The sequence below is a fragment of the Symphalangus syndactylus genome, chromosome 5 (assembly GCF_028878055.3).
Source record: "Symphalangus syndactylus isolate Jambi chromosome 5, NHGRI_mSymSyn1-v2.1_pri, whole genome shotgun sequence".
Lineage (NCBI taxonomy): Eukaryota > Metazoa > Chordata > Mammalia > Primates > Hylobatidae > Symphalangus > Symphalangus syndactylus.
The window spans coordinates 104,212,872-104,231,690 of record NC_072427.2 but is presented as its reverse complement, the minus strand read 5'-3'; the positions used below and the strand labels follow the sequence as shown (position 1 = coordinate 104,231,690).

The following is an 18,819-nucleotide window of genomic DNA, read 5'->3' as shown; positions in this document are numbered from 1 at the left end:
GTTAGGCTTTTGTGACTTTCATGGTTTCTAGTGCTAAATTCATCCTTATCTTCTATTGAGACGGATAATTAAATGGTGAATGTATTCGCATGTTTTCAATTGCTGATCTCATTTAATACTGCCATTCTCCTTCAAAATATATTCCTAACTTACCCTGAAAATCCCCAGAGTTTGATAATAATGTTCCTGGACTGAAATGAGGGTCGGGCTACTATACCTTATGGCCCAATAACGAGATGCAGATGAACTGGGAGGAAGAGAGTTTTTATTTCTGTAACCTGTTACAGGGAGACGGCCTGGAAATTAGTGCCAGACCAACTCAAAATTACAAAGTTTTCCAGAGCTTTTATGCCTTCTAAGCTATATGTCTACGCGTAAGTGTGCATTCATCTCAAGACATAAGTGATTAACTTCTTTTAATCCATAACTAAGGTCTGAGTCCTGAAGACCTTCCTGTGGAGTCTCAGTAAATTTACTTAATCTACATGGGTCTAGGTGCTGGGGTGATTACTCTTGTCTCCTGCTAAATCAGGGAGGTTTGGGGAGTTCCTTCAGACCCCCGGTAAACTTGTCTGTGGAGGCCTGGAGAGTTTCTTCAGACTCCCAATAAAACTTGTTAATCCTAAATGGGTCCTGTTAAGAATTCCTCGGTTTTGCCAGGAAAGGCCTGGGCAAAACTCTTGGTGGGCTTTTGTTACATTGCAGCCTTTGTATAAGGGCACTGGCTTTTTTTAGCTTTTAGTATTTAACTTAACCACTCAGTCAGTACTGAAGCAGTTGTTATGGAGGCCTGCATTAGTGAGATTTGGCCTGCCACAGTAACAGTAGCAAAGGAGGCTCTCAGGATTCCCCAGGCCTCAGCTCCTCCAGAGATAATGAGACCTGGGAAACCCCCTCACTGTTTATGTGAGCTGAGATGCGCATTGTGTGTGCATCTACATAAACACAAGCCTTTTCTTCCTAATGCCTACTGGATAAGCAAAGCCTGGGAACATCAGATAATTCAGGAAGACCTTAGGGTATCTCCCAATAAATGAATTACAGGGTTCTGCTTCATTGATTTGGCCACCTAAACACATCTCTAGGAATCATGCTTGGAAATGAAAACAAAATCAGATTAGCTTCTTTGTTGGACAGTAGGCAAATAAACCATACCAAATAAAATGGTAGTTATCTGTATCCCTCAGAAACAAATACTATTTTTAGTTAAGAAAGAAAAAACACAGGTGTAAAAAGAAAATAATTCTTGGGGCCCCCAAATCGCTAAGCTAAAGGGAAAAGTCTAGCTGGGAACTGCTTAGGGCCAACTGCTCTGCTCACTCTGATTGTCTCCCCTGGAGAGGCTAATCAGAAACTCAAAAGAATGCAACTGTTCATTCATTTCACCTATCTCTGACCTAGAAGGCCCCTCCCCACTTCCAGCCTTCCTGCTTTTGGTTTCAAGCTGTCTCGCCTTTCCAGACCAAACCAATGTACTTCTTATATATATTGATCGATGCCTCATGTCTCCCTAAAATGGATAACACTAAGCTGTGTCCCAACCACCTTGGGCACATGTCATCAGGACTTCCTGAGGCCGTGTCACAGGTGCATCCTCAACCTGGGCAAAATAAACTTTCTAAATTAACTGAGACCTGTCTCAGATTTGCTGGGTTCACATAGGTAACAGTTCCCTATACTTTCACATTTTTGTTTAGGTTAAAAAAAAGACCTCCCTCCTTTTGATATATGATTCATGCATATTTCATTCAAATAAATAAATAATTGCCCTCACAACTTTTGGCCAAAATACAAATCTTCCAGGCTTAACGTTTGTTATTTCTAGAGCTCTAATAATGTATCTAAGAATAACAAGGTCTCCTGATTGTCTAGTGAGGTTTATTATGCTAGGACAAAGATGAATTTCTTAAAATTTTAATTAAAAACACACAAACCTTCATACAGGAATGGTAGGGAAAAAACCCCTCTGTTATCTCTATAGAAACATATTCTCTTAAAGTAATTGCTATTACTATTGTCACAATATTCATATTTAAGATGGGTTATTCATATGATCAGAAAAACATAAGAATTCAGTGACTCAAGAAAAAGATATTGATAAGGAGAGTTTAAAAAACATTTTTTTTAAATCTGCAGGCATATAATCCGGATCACCCTCATGTCTTTAAATCTTCTGTTACTAGCAATAATTTTTCTGTGTATTAATACTACAGTCTGGTTATACTGGCATTAGATGGCTAATCTTATTATTAAACTATATGGCAAAGAACAGAGGAAGAGATCTGTCCCAGGAGGACTAATTATACCGAATCCTATTTATTGTCACTACTGTTTCTGAAACAGTGTTTAGCTCATAATTACGTGCTGTCTGTTTGCAACTGATGTGGCACTTTTTTTTTTTTTTTTTTTTTTTTTTTTTTTTTTTTTGAGACGGAGTCTCGCTCTGTCACCCAGGCTGGAGTGCAGTGGCGCAATCTCGGCTCACTGCAAGCTCTGCTTCCCGGGTTCACGCCATTCTCCTGCCTCAGCCTCTCCGAGTAGCTGGGACTACAGGCGCCCGCCACCACGTCCGGCTAATTTTTTTGTATTTTTAGTAGAGACGGAGTTTCACCGTGGTCTCGAGCTCCTGACCTCGTGATCCGCCCGCCTCGGCCTCCCAAAGTGCTGGGATTACAGGCGTGAGCCACCGCGCCCGGCCGGCACTTTTTAATTTGTACTAAACTCACCTCACAATCACACTGCCTTTTAAAAAATCACTCAAAATAATTTATTAAAGGATTAAGAATAGGCACTACTGAAATGGCTTAGACATCATTTACAGCAAGAGGAAAGAGAAACATAAGATTTACATTTTAGAACATTACTCATTTTCCTCTCTGGAAACAAGAGTGTAACGCATTTCTACCTCTAGGCACAATTCCTGCCACAATTTGTTTGCTAATAAATGTTTGTTAATTAAATTAATGAGTAACCTATAGCTAGATACAATTTCAGAAATATGCCCAGTAGTGCAGAATATCCTTCATAGTCTTCAAGTAGAAAACAAGCACCTCTCTACTCAGAATAGTGGCCTTCCCAATTTTCATAGAAATATTGATACTAATAAACCCACTTGATTTATCTATATAGTGTGCTTGGGTACTTCAGAAAGTAGTTTTACCTGGGAACTCTTCCCAGAAAATATTTAATGGACTTCATAGCATGTACAAACTCGTCTCAAAAAGAAGATACGTTTCATTAATTTCAAAAGATCTCACATATTGTGTTCTTACAGTTTGATGTCAAATTGATGTCAGTAATATTGAAGAAAATTTAATGGACTTTCCTGATAAAAGCTAACACATTTTTGGAGATGGAGTCTCACTCTGTCACCCAGGCTGCAGAGCAGTGGTGCACCTCCACTTCAGCTCACTGCAACCTCCACCTCCTGGGTTCAAGCAATTCTCTTGCCCCAGCCTCCTGAGTAGCTGGGATTACAGGCGTGCACCCTCACACCGATCCAATTTTTGTATTTTTAGTAGAGATGGGGTTTCACTATGTTGGCTAGGCCAGTCTCAAACTCCCGACCTCAGGTGATCCACCTGCCTCGGCCTCCCAAAGTGCTGGGATTTCCAGGCGTGAGCCACCGCCTCCGGCGCTAGTCCATTTTTTATTAATTTCCCCATTTCTTAGACATATTTACTTTTTCATTTTTCTTTTATACGATTTCTCAAATTTGGTGTTACTGGGACTTGGGAAAAGTCTCATACATTTGACTAATGGCAGGATGACTCAATGCCAGTCACGTCTGAATATGTAGCTTATTACTTGACAGTTCACGTGGGAAGTGTATTAAAATTATTAAGTCCTATTGTCTCACTCCATAGCTTTATGCTTGATCTAGAAATCTGGCATCTTATCATAATAGACACTTGTGCCTTAAACCCGTTTCTTATGGAAGGCAGTGAACTGTCAACAGCCTTTAAAAGCCCTGGGCATAATCTTGTCAAGAAGGAAGTAAATGACTCACTGTACGGGAATCACCCTAACCTTTCCAGGTCACAGAAAACCCTCTCCTGGAGCATTAAATTGCACCCTGGTGGTTTCCAAAACTGAACAAAGCAATTCTCTCCTGCTTTCATAAATAGGTTCAGAACTATTATTTTCACAGTTTTACACCTTGGATTTCAAGAAATCTTGAGCATATAAAATGTAGAAAATCTCCGTGTGCAGGTTTAAAAATCACACTTTAGAGAGTTAATCTCTCTGTGCTTGAGATGATCTTAGTTAAACGTAACATTTGGGGAAACTGCCACGGGAACCTCTGAATCACAACCCCCTTTATTGTCTTTAATGCCAGGAGTTGAGCTAAATTTTTAAAGTCCACTGCGAAATTTATCTACCTTCCTTTCTTCAGAAAGGCAAACAAATGATCTTTGTAGTTTAAGGTGAATATAAAAGGGCAAATGATAATCCCATGCCAAGTTGGACACAGAAGTCTTGAATGAAGCAATGGAGAAAATGGCAGTAGATTGTCACACTCTCCCCCTTTGGTGTTTCTTAAGTTTTAACAATATGGATGCATTAGATGGAAGGATATTAATCCACTTGGTTCATAAGGCCAGAGCAAAACTTTTGTTTATGGCCAAGGAGTTATCCCAATGTTCCTTCCCAGGGTATCCGGTTTGCTGATGTCGCTCTGATTTTGTACTGAACATGACGCAGGAGCATCTAGGAGTCATCTATCATCTGTTCTCTCTTTCCCGTGGAAGCAGATCACTTCCTCATAGGGACGTGTCACCAAAGCCTCCATGTACTTCCCCTAACAATCTTTCTCCTCTTAGGGAGGAAGGCATCTTCCTACTTCACAATTTTGTCTCAACTTTCAATGAATCCTCTTGCTTTTCTAATTATGGCTAACAAAATCTAGAACAACAGTAATTGCAGAAAGACGAGAAAAATTAACTCCAATTTGCAGACGGAGTAGGAGGAATCCCTTTATTAAATCACTTGCTCCTAGTTACAGGTTATAAAGATGGCAAACCTGGGAAGTAAAGACAGGAGTTTATATTATAAAAGGTAGAAAATAGGAGTTGTTTTAATTCTCTCATCACTTTGTGACCTTTTTTCTTTTCTTTTTTTTTTTCTCTGAGATGGAGTTTCACTCTTGTTACCCAGGCTGGAGTACAATGGAGTGATCTCCCCTCACCGCAACCCGGGTTCAAGCGATTCTCCTGCCTCAGCCTCCTGAGTAGCTGGAATTACAGGCATGCGCCACTATGCCCAGCTAATTTTGTATTTTTAATAGAGACAGGGTTTCTCCATGTTGGTCAGGCTGGTCTCGAACTCCCGACCTGAGGTGATGCCCCCCGCCTTGGCCTCCCAAAGTGCTGGGATTACAGGTGTGAGCCACTGCGCCCGGCTGACCTTTTTTCAAATCTGGTAGGTTTCATAAATTTTTTCCAGGGTATTTTGCTAGTTCTCAGAAATAATTTATTTTGGTTGTATAGACCACAGTCATAAATCAGTGAAGGCAGCATATAGAACTGAAATTTAGCACCAACACAACCCCATGATTCATGCTTTCAGACAAACTCAGCACAGAATGGATAAAGAGCCAAGATCTTCTGACCTGGGAGTACAGAAAGGACAGAAAATGTTTGGACTTGTATGTCTTCGAGCTTTGTTTAGTCAAACAGTGAAACATGTGTAAGCCCTTAATGATGAACAGAATTATTAATACAACCCAGAAGGCACAAAGCGCACGGTGTTGCTGAAATCATAAACAAAAGATATTTTCAACTAACTCGGACCCTTGCAAAGATTTGTCAAACGGTCTGATCATCTGAAAAATGCCAACTGTGACATATTCTTGACTTTTTAAGAGAGATTTACAGCAATCTGCTTTAATTTTGCATATTCGTACTTGGACTATGGCGGTCCTGCTTCATACATCCTCTAACTGGTTAGCCTATTCAAAGAAAAGTACATTTGCATGTTGTTTAATTTTACCCTCTCCTCTTCCTACACCTAGGCAGTGTTATGGCCTATTAGAAATTCTGAGTTTTTTGTTGATTTTAAAACATTTATATAAGGAAACTCAAGGTGATGATACTTACAATCCAAACATCACCTAGCATCTTTAAACTGGTATCCATGGCCAACCTTCACAAAATGAATGAACCCCTTAAAGCTTATGCGAGATTGTGTTTGCGTGTGTATGCGTACATGTTTCCCGGGCAATGATTCTTTGCTGCCCATCTGTTCTCTATCAATCACACCAGGCAGGTGAATAACCACTGGATCTTTAAATAATGTATTATTTGTCTACAAAAACTAAATATTTATATTTTCCTAATACATTTTTGTTCTCAAGGATAAAATGAACATATATATTAACATTAAAATACGTATGTTGGCTAGAAGAAAGGAGAGCATAAAACCATACGGTGCTATGGGTTTTAATAGCATCCTATGAAGACCTATTGCATTCTGAAGGCAGTGACTGAGCAGGGTTCCACTGTGGAGGGAATCTGGGTAATGAGTACGGCCTCAGTGGCAAAAGACAGCTTTTAAGCTAATGCCTTTCCAATATACTTCTTAATGTTCTATGTAACCTAATTAAAACCAGAAACCACCAGTATCTCTTGTTACATACTTCCCATTTGTATGTAGCAAGATTTTATTGAACTTGGTAAACATTCAGAAGGTAGGGAAGTAATAGTACTGAGTGGCTTTACTGAAAGAGCATGTCTACCATTCAGCATAGTTTATATGATTTTGTTCAATAAATGCTAATTCTCCCATTTTCCTTCCCATCCACTATCTGTTATTGGGTTTGCCCTTAGAAGTGCTCAAGCTAATGAGTTCCCCTTTGCTCACCAATGTATACAGAACTCAAGTAAAAATAAATGGATGGCGAACAAATAAACAATAAATATGTAAGTATACAGCAATTATTTACTTTTCTGAAAGATGATTTTTTTGGCCTGGCAGTCTTTTAACTTTTAATTCCATTCTGATTAGCTTTATAAAATTTTGATTAAATTCAAAACCTACTGGTGGAATGCCTTAAACATTATAATATTCATCTCTCCATATACCAAGAAGTCAGCAAATAATTTTTAACTTATTTATTATCAGTTACATTGAGGTACAGATGTCCCATATTTGCTTTGGAGATATATGCTATATACATATATTTTATAAGATAATTTCTTTTGGCCGGGCGCGGTGGCTCAAGCCTGTAATCCCAGCACTTTGGGAGGCTGAGGCGGGCAGATCACGAGGTCAGGAGATCGAGACCATCCTGGCTAACACAGTGAAACCCCATCTCTACTAAAAATACAAAAAATTAGCCGGACGTGTTGGTGGGCGCCTGTAGTCCCAGCTACTCGGGAGGCTGAGGCAGGAGAATGGCATGAACCCAGGAGGCGGAGCTTGCAGTGAGCCGAGATCGTGCCATTGCACTCCCGCCTGGGAGACAGAGCAAGACTCTGTCTCAAAAAAAAAAAAAGATAATTTCTTTTGCAACGAAAAGTGATGAGTAGAAATAATTGGTTTGTTGGGTGAAGGGCAATTAGCAGTATCATATAAAAGCTCAAGTTTAGCACCACAATTTCTTTTTTGCTTTAGAAAAGAAAGTTACACCAATACCCATGTTGGTTAAAGTTTGGTTTAGTTGCAATCCACATCATATAATGGTGAAAAATTTATTTATGAGGTGGTTAAAACCTTCTCATGCCATCACCTGTTTACCTGTGACAAACCTCCCATTAATTTCTACCCTGGTTTCTTGTTGAACATTTATTGCTCTGCTGCTGGAATTTACCAAATAGCTTTGAGCAAAATCTCAACTTAGTGATGAAACCGTGCTCTTTAATGAAGAGTCTCACAGAATTCATGTTCTATCAAAGAATTCTGTGAAGAAGTTTCCAGAGATCTCAGCAAAATTTAACATGTGGCTGAACCATTCAAAAATGAGAAACCAAAGAAGGATGCCGATGCTATAGAAACTGCCAACATTTTTTTTTTTTTTGCTCAATTAAACTGATAGCCTGAATGTGAAGCAGCAGATAGAAGCATGAAATGAATTTTAGTATGGATAAGATGGCTTCAATCGTAAGACACTGAGAAAATCAAAACAACACAACTGGGATAGATAAACAGATGTACAGGAAAATGTTTCCTAATTCTCACTTCCCTTTAGAAAATGCAAAAGTTGTTGAAGTCAGAGCAATAATCATGATAACTGTCTAATGAAAGATTTAGACTAAGTACCTGTAAAAACACCAAAAATCTCAGAATTACAAAGAAAGATTTGACTGTGTATCCCTCATCTTTGAAATAGTTCAAGTCTTATGAATTAGGGGGTGCTAAGGTTTTCCAGACCTAGGCCTACAAAAGAAAGTTGATTTAAATAAAAAATCCCTATCTAGCCTTTGGTTTAACTGTACAGGATCACGTTAAGTCTAATTTCTCTTCAACAGTCAGGACATATCATCATCTTCCGTCTATGAAGGATAAGTAGAACCCTGAGAGTTACAAGAGGAAAGGCTCAGACAGCATTTAGTTCCTGTTTCATGAAGCTATGAATAGCTTGAGGACGAGCCCTGACAAAGTAAAAAGCAGGAAGTGCATGACTGTAGAGGGCAGGTTAAGAAATGATGAATGCTTAGCTTTAAGTATTTAATCTGGTAGCCTGCAGGCCTCCAAAGGTGACAGAAGTTAACCACCTGCGCTGCAACTCTGGCGAGGCATTTAATTTTTCCAGGGGGAAAAAGTGCTAACTCCTCGATTTTCCAAAGACAGTCTTAGGAAAGTAAAAAGGTTAAGGTGTTGGTGCTTAGAAGAGTCACTAGCCTTCAACAGAGTAAGAGTTTTTTCTGAGTGCAAAGACACAGCTCTGCTCAACTTTTTTTTCCCATGGGGAAAACAACTGTTTGAATAATTGTAATATTTCAAGTATTTATTTCATCTTTTAATTTTTGAACAGGGTCTTGCTTTGTTGTCCAGGCTGGAGTGCGGTGGCACCATCACAGCTCACTGCAGCCTTGACTCCCCTGGCTCACGCTCCCACCTCAGCCTCCAGAGTAGCTGTGACTACAGGCACGCACCATCATGCCTGGCTAATTAAAAAAATCTTTTTTTTTTGTTTTTTTTTTGTAGAGATAGGGCCTTTCTATGTTGCCTAGGGTGGTCTCAAATCCCTGGGCTCAAAAGATCCTCCCACCTCAGCCTCCCAAAGTGCCGGGATTACAGCTGTGAGCCACCACATCTAGCCCGAAGTATTTATTTTAAATACACGTGCATATATATGCATGACTCCAAATTTGAGTCAAATAATGCATTTTTAGGTTGACCATTCAGTGTATTTGCCTATAGGTACATAATTAAGTCAGAAATTTGAAACATACAGTATACTCAGACACAGGGACTCACGAAATGAAATTCATTAGTAGAACAAGGAATTCTAGCTGCACAAAAACATCTCATAACACTTCCACGTTTAGATTTAGAAACTGAGTAGAAGTATGATTTAAATCTGAGCTTCAAAGAGACCGAAAACAATCCACATTGTTTTGGAATCCCATGTTTGCAAAGTCTGAGAATATACGGTAGAATTTGGTAAGGGTTAGAGAGATAATTATTCTAAGTGGTAACATCTACAGAATCTATAGAAACAACATTTTTTATTTACTTATATTCAAATAACATTTACTGAATACAGTTGTCTGCATTTCCCAAGCACGGAGGTTAAGTATGAGGGAGATCTCAGAAATATTTATGTATGACTCCTATTACAAGATGTGACCTTTTTCAGACAACCACCAGCAAGCTCTGGATTTATGTCTTCAAGAGGAAGGTATAAAAGTCCTCAAGAAGGGATTTAATTATGCCTGTAATCTCAGCACTTTGGGAGGCCGAGGCGGGCGGATCAAGAGGTCAGGAGATCGAGACCAACCTGGCTAACACGGTGAAACCCCGTCTCTACTGAAAATACAAAAAAAAAAAAAAAAAAAAAGCCGGGCGTGGTGATGGACACCTGTAGTCCCAGCTACTTGAGGCTGGAGAATGGTGTGAACCCAGGAGGCGGAGCTTGCAGTGAGCCAAGATCGTGCCACTGCACTCCAGCCTGGGTGACAGAGCAAGACTCTGTCTCAAAAAAAAAAAAAAAAGAAGGGATTTACAATTTTCTTGTACCTGCCAAAGTGCAGACCTAAGTGCCAGGTCAAGCCATACAACATTAAAACTTAAATGAACACCTAAAGATGGTAACTTAAACAAAAATGGCAAGTAATGCCTCCTAGACTCCAGGCCTGTGACCACCCAGCCATATTTTATTACAAAGGAAAGATTTAAAGGTGAGTCATGGTGGCTTATGCCTGTAATATCAGCACTTTAAAAAGCCAAGGTAAAAGGATCGCTTGAGGCCAGGAGTTCAAGACTAGCCTGGGTAACACAGGGAGACCCTGTCTTTACAAAAAATTTTTTAAAATTAGCCACACATGGTGGAGTGTCTATAGACCCAACTCTCATGAGGCTGAGGCAAAAGGATTGCTTCAGCCCAGGAGTTTGGAGCTGCATGAGCTATGACTGGGCCACTGCATGCCAGCTTGGGTGAAAGAGCAAGACCAAAAAAAGAAAAGAAGGAAAAAAGAAAAGAAAAGAAAAGGACGGGACGGGACGGGGGAGGGAGGGAGGGAAGGAAGGAAGGAAGGAGAGAGAAAGAGAGAGAGAAAAAGAAAAGAAAAGAAAGAAAGGAAGGAAGGAAGGAAGGAAGGAAGGAAAGGGAAGGGAAGGGAAGGGAAGGGAAGGGAAGGGAAGGGAAGGGAAGGGAAGGGAAGGGAAGGGAAGGGAAGGGAAAGAAAGGGAGCGGAGGGGAGGGGAGGGAAGGGAAGGGAAAGGAGAGAAAGAAAGATAGATCAATCGGAGGTAAGAATTTAACAGGAATCCTTAGATCAATCAACAACAGTGATCTGATTTTTGACAGTAAAATATTTCTTTCTAATCCAGTTTTTAATTTTTTTTTCAAATGAACATGTTGTCTAATTCCATATGAAGCGATGCAGAGGCCCACAACAAGCACAATTACAACCACTCTAAAATTATCCCCTTTGATAAAAGATGACATTTTGGCAAACATTCTTGCCACTGCCTTTCCTGTGATGGCTGATGAGACTAAACTGAGGGTTTAAATGTACATTTGTGAAAGCCTCCATTCAGTCCTCATCTTATTTTTAGTTCCATCAAGGTCCATTTAGCAAAGATCTTACTTCAGAGATTGTACTTTCAGCTGGAATGCTTCACAAGTGTCTGCTATGGACGTTTCCCAAGTGTCTCAGCACCCACCACCCTATCCTGCTCTGGCAAATGATCACACAGCTCCTCTCCTGAAAGCGTGTTCTCCAAAAAAGAGAGGAACCAAGGAACTTTTGTTCTGCAGAGATATAAAAAAAAATTTTCTGAGAAGTGCCTTGCTAAGATAGAGAATTTTGGCAAATAGAAAATGAAAACGCTAATATGAATATTCTTTTTCAAAAGCTCTTTGTTCAGAGAGGAAGCTTGTTCTAGTGAGAAGGCACTGCAGTGACTCGTGGCTCTACCCTGTCCCTTCCCAGCAGTGTCACCCTGAACCAGCCACTCCATCTCCCGAGGTTGCAGTGATATCATTGGTAGAACAGGGTCAATAGTATCTTACTTCTTGGAACAATGCCACGAGCTCTTTAATGGCTCCTCATGGCTTTCTGTGCACTGTAACTTTATCCACAGAAAGAAAAATCAAAATGGTGAGGAAAATCGGTGCAAATGGGTGACTTTCTGGTTAAGTTGCATAAAATGCACAAACAATTCCAGCCAAGATTGAGTGAGAAGAACTGGATTTACCCTCCTGCCTGAACCACCAATAACTGGCCAATATATTCATATATAAACAGCGTTTCTTTTTCTTTTTTTTTTTGAGATGGAGTCTTGCTCTGTCACCAGGCTGGAGTGCAGTGGCACAATCTCGGCTCACTGCAACCTCTCTGCCTCCCGGGTTCAAGCGATTCTCCTGCCTCAGCCTCCTGAGTAGCTGGGATTACAGGCGTGCACCACCACACTCGGCTAATTTTTTGTATTTTTGGTAGAGACGGGGTTTCACCATGTTGGCCAGGATGGTCTTGATCTCTTGACCTCGTGATCCACCTGCCTCGGCCTCCCAAAGTGCTTGGGATTACAGGCGTGAGCCACCGCACCCGGCATAAACAACGTTTCTGCAAGATATTAGACATCAGGGGAAGGACACTGATTCCTGAAAAGGGGAAACAAATGAGGACTTACAGCTGCCAAACTCATGACCCTGAATTTCCAGGTCATGGCTTCAGATGGGGAAACCCACACAGAGCCTAGAGGACTGGCGGAGTGGAGGACATGAAGTGTGTGGAGAGACCAAGGTAGTCGGAATTCACAAGACAGGGTATTGGTGAGGAGAGAGCTGCTCCAAAAGAGAATCCAGAGATGTGCAGAGTGATCCTTGAGAATACAGCTGAGTAATGATGGGTATATGCATGTGAAAGAAACTGAGGCTGGGGGAAAATCACCAAAAAGAATTAGCATTAACAGTGCTTGGTGTTCACACAGGGACAGGAATAATGCCTCTTCCCACGAGTCAGGTGAGAAAACTTAACATTCATGGTAGATGACTGAGAAGGGTCTTGCCTCACTAGTAAGGAATAACTAGTCCCAGGCTGGTAACTGCTCCTATCCCACCTAACAAATCTAAAAATGCAAAGCTCAAAAGGATCAAACTGTTTCCAAGTAACTGAACTACGTGACAGAAAAAAGCTCAAGAATATTACAAAAGCACCTAGCATTCAACAAGTTTAAATTCAGCGTCTGACATTTAATAAAACATTATGAGGCATAAAATGATACAGGGAAATGTCACATGTAATAATAAGCAATCAAAATTGATTCAAAGTTGACAGAGATGTTAGAATTAGCAAACATGGATATTTAAACAGTTTTCATATAATAACTGTATTCCATAGGTTCAAAAGTTAAGTAAAGATACAGACGATATTATGGGTGTTGGGGGGAGCCCAGGTTAAATTTCTATATATGACAACTACAGTAATGTGAGGTGATAAGATGAAAAATGGCCAGATGGAATTAAGGGCAGATTGAACCATACCATGGCATATCAAAATTAAATTGTTAAAAACCAGTGATATAGAGAAAACTGTAAAAACAGAGAAAAAAAAAGACACGTTATTTATAGAGAAATAAAGATATCAACACAAATAAGACAGCAGAGTATCATCTTTCAAGCAGTGAAAGAAAAACCTCAATCCAGTATTTTATACCCAGCAAAAGTATTTTTCAAAACCAAAGGTATAAAAAAGACATTTTCAGTCAAAGCCAAGCAAAAGATTTCATCACCAACTTATATACACTCAAACTTTTTTTTTTTTTTTAAAGAGACAGGGATGCCTTTGTCACCCAGATTGGAGTGCAGTCATGCAATCATAGCTCACTGCGGTCTCAAACCCCTGGGTTCAAGTGATCTTTCTATCTCAACCTCCTGAGTTGCTGGGATTGCAGGCACAAGCCCAGTCTCTAAGACATTTTAAAGGAAATCTTTCAGGCAGAAGGAAAATGATACCAGCTGGACCTGCACAAAGAATTACAGCACCCAAAATGGAGACTTCATAGGTAAACATGTTTTTTTTTTTTTTTTTTCCTAATTTACAACTCATTAAAAAATAACTGTTTAAAGAAAAACATCAACAATGTAGTAAGGAAAAAGTATGACAACAACCGCTTAGAGAGAGAGGAAAAATGGAAGTACTTTTTGTAAGGTTCTTATACTATCTGTGAAGTGGTATAATATCACTTGAACTGACATAATATCGTCGTGGCAAGTTTAGAATGTTTTCTATAAGCCTAAAGCAACCAGTAAAATAACAAACTAGTTATAACTTACAAACCAACAAAGGAGATAAACCATAAAATAACAAACTAGTTGTAACTTACAAACCAACAAAAGAGATAAAACAGAATCATAAAAAATTTCTAAGTAATCCAAAAAAAAGAGGAAAAAAGAAGAACAAAGAACAGACTGGACAAATAGCAAACAAATATCAAGATGACAGATTCAGTCACAACCATATCCATAACCTCATTCAGTGCACATGGTCTTCCCAATCCAAAGGAAAACGCAAGACCCAATTATACGCTGCCTACAAAAAATACACTTCAAATATAAAGACAAATAAGTTCAATAAAAGGATGGAAAAATGCACCACATTAATATTAATCAAAAGAAAGCTGGAATAGCTTTATTAATATTAAAGTAGATTTCAGAGCAAAACATTACAAAGGATAAAAAGATCATTTCATAAGAAGAGGCTCAAAGAGGGCCAAACAGCCTGGAACGTTTATACACCTAAAAACACAGCCTCAAACTATACAAAATAAAAACGGATAGCACTGTTTAGAAAAATGGCCTGGTCCACAATCACAGGCAGAGCTTTCAATATCCCTCGCTCAATGACAAACAGAAAGAACAAGTGGCTGAGCATGGTGGTTCACGCCTGTAATCCCAGCACTTTGGGAGGCCGAGGCGGGTGGATCACCTGAGGTCAGGAGCTTGAGACCAGCTGGGCCAACATGGTGAAACCCTATCTCTACTAAAAATACAAAAATTAGCCGGGAGTGGTGGCACACCTGTAATCCTAGGTACTTGGGAGGCTGAGGCAGGAGAATTGCTTGAACCCAGGAGACAGAAGTTGCAGTGAACTGAGACTTCACCAGTGCACTCCAGCCTGGGCGACAGGGCGAGACTCCATCTCATTAAAAAAAAAAAAAAAAGAACAAGTGGACATAAATTACACACTTATGCCCAGAATGTTCCTTCCGTTCCAAGTAAGCTCTCCCACAGAATGCCGGTGAAGACATCTATGTCTGTAGCACTCAACAAGCCTTTTTGGGGCAATGATCACTGAAAACCATGAATATGCCTCATCATTGCTAATGTCATGACTGACAAATGCTTCCCCATGGAGAATATGGCCACTGCTCTGAGATGGAAATTTGAGTTCTAATTCCTTCCGGTCCACTAAAAATTCTTACAACTCAACCAAATCTCAACTTTCCTTGACCTTAGTCTTACATGATGAGGGGGCTGGGCAAGGTTACTTCTAAAATCCTTTGCTATGGTCTGAATGTTTGTGTCTCTCCCACCCCCAATTCATATGTTGAAACCTAAGCCACAATGTGATGCTATCTGAGGGTGAAAGCTTTGGGAGGCAATTAGGCATGAGGGCAGAGCCTTCAAGATTGACATTAGTACCCTTATAAAAGAGGCCCCAGAGAGCTCTCTTGCCCATTCCACCATATGAGGATACAGCAAAATACAAACAAAAACAAAAATAAAATAAATAAAAGATAAAAAAAAAATTTAAGTTCTATGAACCAGGAAGCGAGCTTTCACCAGACAACCAAATCTGCTTATGTCTTGATCTTGGACTTCTCAGCCTCTGCAACTATGAAAAATAAACTTCTGTTGCTGATAAGGTACCCAGTCTATGGTATTCTGTTATAGTATCCTGAAGGGACTGGAAGACATCCTTCCAGCTTTTGTGTTCGAACTTGAACTATGCCATCAGTTGTCACCACCTCAGGAATATTAAATCAAGTCAGGGCTTGCAATGTGAGTCCCTGGAGTCCTGTCTGGCTGTGCTGTGGAGAAGTGTGAGTGCCTGCTGTGCAGAGATGACCTTGTGGAGGTAGCTGCCCTGTGACCCTTTGACCTTCAAGATGGAATAGACAGGGGTTGAACCTCTGAATAACAGTGCTCAAGGCATTTCTCCTCATTCTTTTTGTATGGCTTCCAGGTCTCAGTGCTCCACCATTACTGTCTGTACTGTGACCTGAAGTGCGAACTCAGCTGCAGTGAAACCTACCCGAGGAGGAACAGCCTGCAGAGCGGTGATGTAGTTCTCCAGGGCCAGGCGGCGGCGGTCATTGAGCATGGCTTCCACCCTGGCCATGTGTGTCTCCACCAGCTGCTGTCTCTCGTTGGCTGCTTCCTGTTCCAAAGATTCCACTTTCTCCTGGAAATGCTGCCATCATAAACACATATGTCCATGGGGACTGAACAAGTAGGATGAAGCAGCAATTTCAAGTCTTCTAAAAAAGACATCCTATTCCATTTTCTTCTAGTGCTAAAAAGTATCCTAAAGACTGCATAGTCATTCCAACATTTTGACTAATTCTGCATGTTTTATAGGTTACTTTACTTTCTTGGACTCTCCAACCCTCTTCAAACCTACTTTCTCCTTGAAAATCAGTATTTCATAGGCTCTCTGAAGACTGATTTGACTAATAATAACGTTGGATAAATATATGCACTCTTGAAACTCTTATATTACATATTAAAAAGAATCCCTCTCTTACTAAAAGTACTTCAAGTAATTGACCATAATAAACTCTCGGTTTACTTAAGGTAATTTTGAGACTGGTTTCCGTCAAAAATTCAAATTCTCATAATTTTTGCCGGAGGGAGAAGCAGCAGAAGATTGTAGTGACTGAAAAGATGTATTATTAATAAAAAGTAGATTGCAAGTTACAATGTGAGTTTTATGGCAATGAATTATAACTTCAAATAATTGGGAGCAAATATAAGGCAGGACTTAAACAACTCAATTACTAGACAATGATTAAGAACAGTTGAAGTTCACGGGACTATGAACAGTCACACCTGAGGTGCTGGCAGATGCAGGTAAACCTGTAGACACTCATTAAACAGACTGCTGGCATGTGATGTTTGGTAGGAGATGGGTTCAGGGTTTACCTGGATAACTGCCTTCTTATCAGCTTTAGGCAAGTTCTTTGCTTGACGTTCTGCCTCTTCCCATTCTCTCATGACCTATAAATTAAGAAAACATTTGAATTTAAAATCATCAGTTCATCCTTTGAATATAGACTTAATAGGATGGATGATTATGTTTTTCTTCTATTTTTGCCATTTTAGATATTTAAAAAATGTATTACATACCCATTCCTATCTGAATAATATTTGACCTCCCACTAGGATACAAATAATTAATCACAGCAGTATATGTTCACATTTATTGCAGGAATATAGCCTTTTGAGTCAAGGTTGGTCTTTTTTTCCCCCCTGAGAACTGAGTGACAGTCATTTTATTTGATGTGAACAAATACCAACTATTCATAGAAGGCATACACTAACTGAACAAGGTCTTCCAATATTAAACTGAACACGTAAGTTTTACTCTCTTATGAAAGCAATTGAAACCATTTTAAACTGTATATTTTGACTTTAAAGAAAATAGGACATTTTGTGGGTGTGTGTGTGTGTGTGTGTCTCATGAATACAATGCCAAAAAGCAGTACATAATGGGGGAAGAAAAAGAAGACTTCTGTTGTGTAATATATTAAGACCTATGCCCCTTTAAAGAACTGATGGGGAATTTAGGCCCTTTGAGCTTGCCGACCTAAGTCATGAACAGCAAGGATTACTCTAAGTCCTTCCAAAAACTCCAAGAAAACATGTAATATTCTGAATGCAGCAAAAATGTATTTTTTTACAAGTAGCACTAATTTACTAACCAACTGCTATGGTTTGAATGTATCCCCTAAAAAGCATGTGTTGGAAACTTAATCCCCAATGCAACAATGTTGAGGGGTTAAGTCTTGTAAGAGGTGATTCAGTCTCTGTCCTCATTAGTAAATTAGTATCGCTATGAGGGTAGTGGGTTTGTTATTGTGAGAAGTGGGTTGTTATAAAACTGAGTTTTGCCCTCCTCTTGCCCTTCTTCCTTCCACCATATATGATACAGCATGAAAGTCCTCAACAGATGCCAGCACCATGCTCTTGGACTTCCCCACCTGCAGAACTGAGAGCCGAATTTTAAACTTCTTTTTCTTTACAGATTATCCAGGCTGGGGTATTCTATTATAGCAACACAAACTGACTAAGATATCAGGTGAATGTTTTTGTAGGAAATCAATGCTTCCTGCTCTCAACTTTGATGTTCACCTGGATTTCCCTGAGAGAAGTTCACTCATTAACCTGATACAAAAAGTAAAAGTCTGCACCTCTGTATGTTGTTCAAAGAAAACATTAACTTCCTACCACCTACAGCTGCCTTTTCAAGTGTATGACAAGTAGAATTTGTTTGAAGTGCAACTCATAACTGAACTAGGTAAAATAAAGAAAGATAGATCAAGGAAACAAAATATTGGCTTGGTGCCAGATGTGTACTTGCATACTCTGTGTACTCCCAAAGCATGAGAAAACTTGACTACTGTATTATAAGAGCCTGTTATTTGTAGGTATTTAGTCTTAATAGACTTAGCATAGACTTTTCTAACATACTTCAAGATGGGAAAGAAAAAGAGGCTTGGAATAAATAACTATAGATAGAAGACTTCTATGAGACAATACCACATCAAATCACCATGTGGGTTCCTAATTACAGATTTTATTGTCCACTGGCATTCATTCTTTGTATATGATAGGCAATTAGCTTCTTCTTGTTGTTTTTGTAAAACTATGGAGAAAACAAGATGGAATAAATATTCCATTACACTTGAAAAGCATATCAAAAATAATCTGAAGGTTCACAGCAAAATTGGGACAAATGCCCTGCTGCAATGAACAAGAATAGAACATGGAAGAAAAGAAACATATTGTCCCATCTGCTTTGGTGATTCCACCAAGTTAATGTACAATAATAAAGGGAACCTGTGGGCAAGGGGGATATGGAAGACCATCTTTGCTTCATAGATGAGGTAAGCCTTGCAATATAAATATTTCAATTTCCTGCTTTG

At 39.6% G+C, this 18,819-nt stretch overlaps 1 protein-coding gene across 7 annotated transcripts in view; it reads right to left on the bottom strand.

Annotated features, from left to right (window-relative positions):
• The window catches only part of APP (amyloid beta precursor protein), a 286,082-nt gene that overhangs the window by 72,234 nt on the left and 195,029 nt on the right, over positions 1–18,819 (bottom strand). For all 7 annotated transcript variants that reach the window (XM_055279350.2, XM_055279351.2, XM_055279348.2 and 4 more), the window contains 2 exons: positions 16,817–16,891; positions 15,927–16,085 (listed from right to left, as the gene is read on the bottom strand). In XM_055279350.2, coding sequence (XP_055135325.1) covers positions 15,927–16,085; positions 16,817–16,891 — 234 coding nt within the window. The remainder of the gene's footprint in view (positions 1–15,926; positions 16,086–16,816; positions 16,892–18,819) is intronic.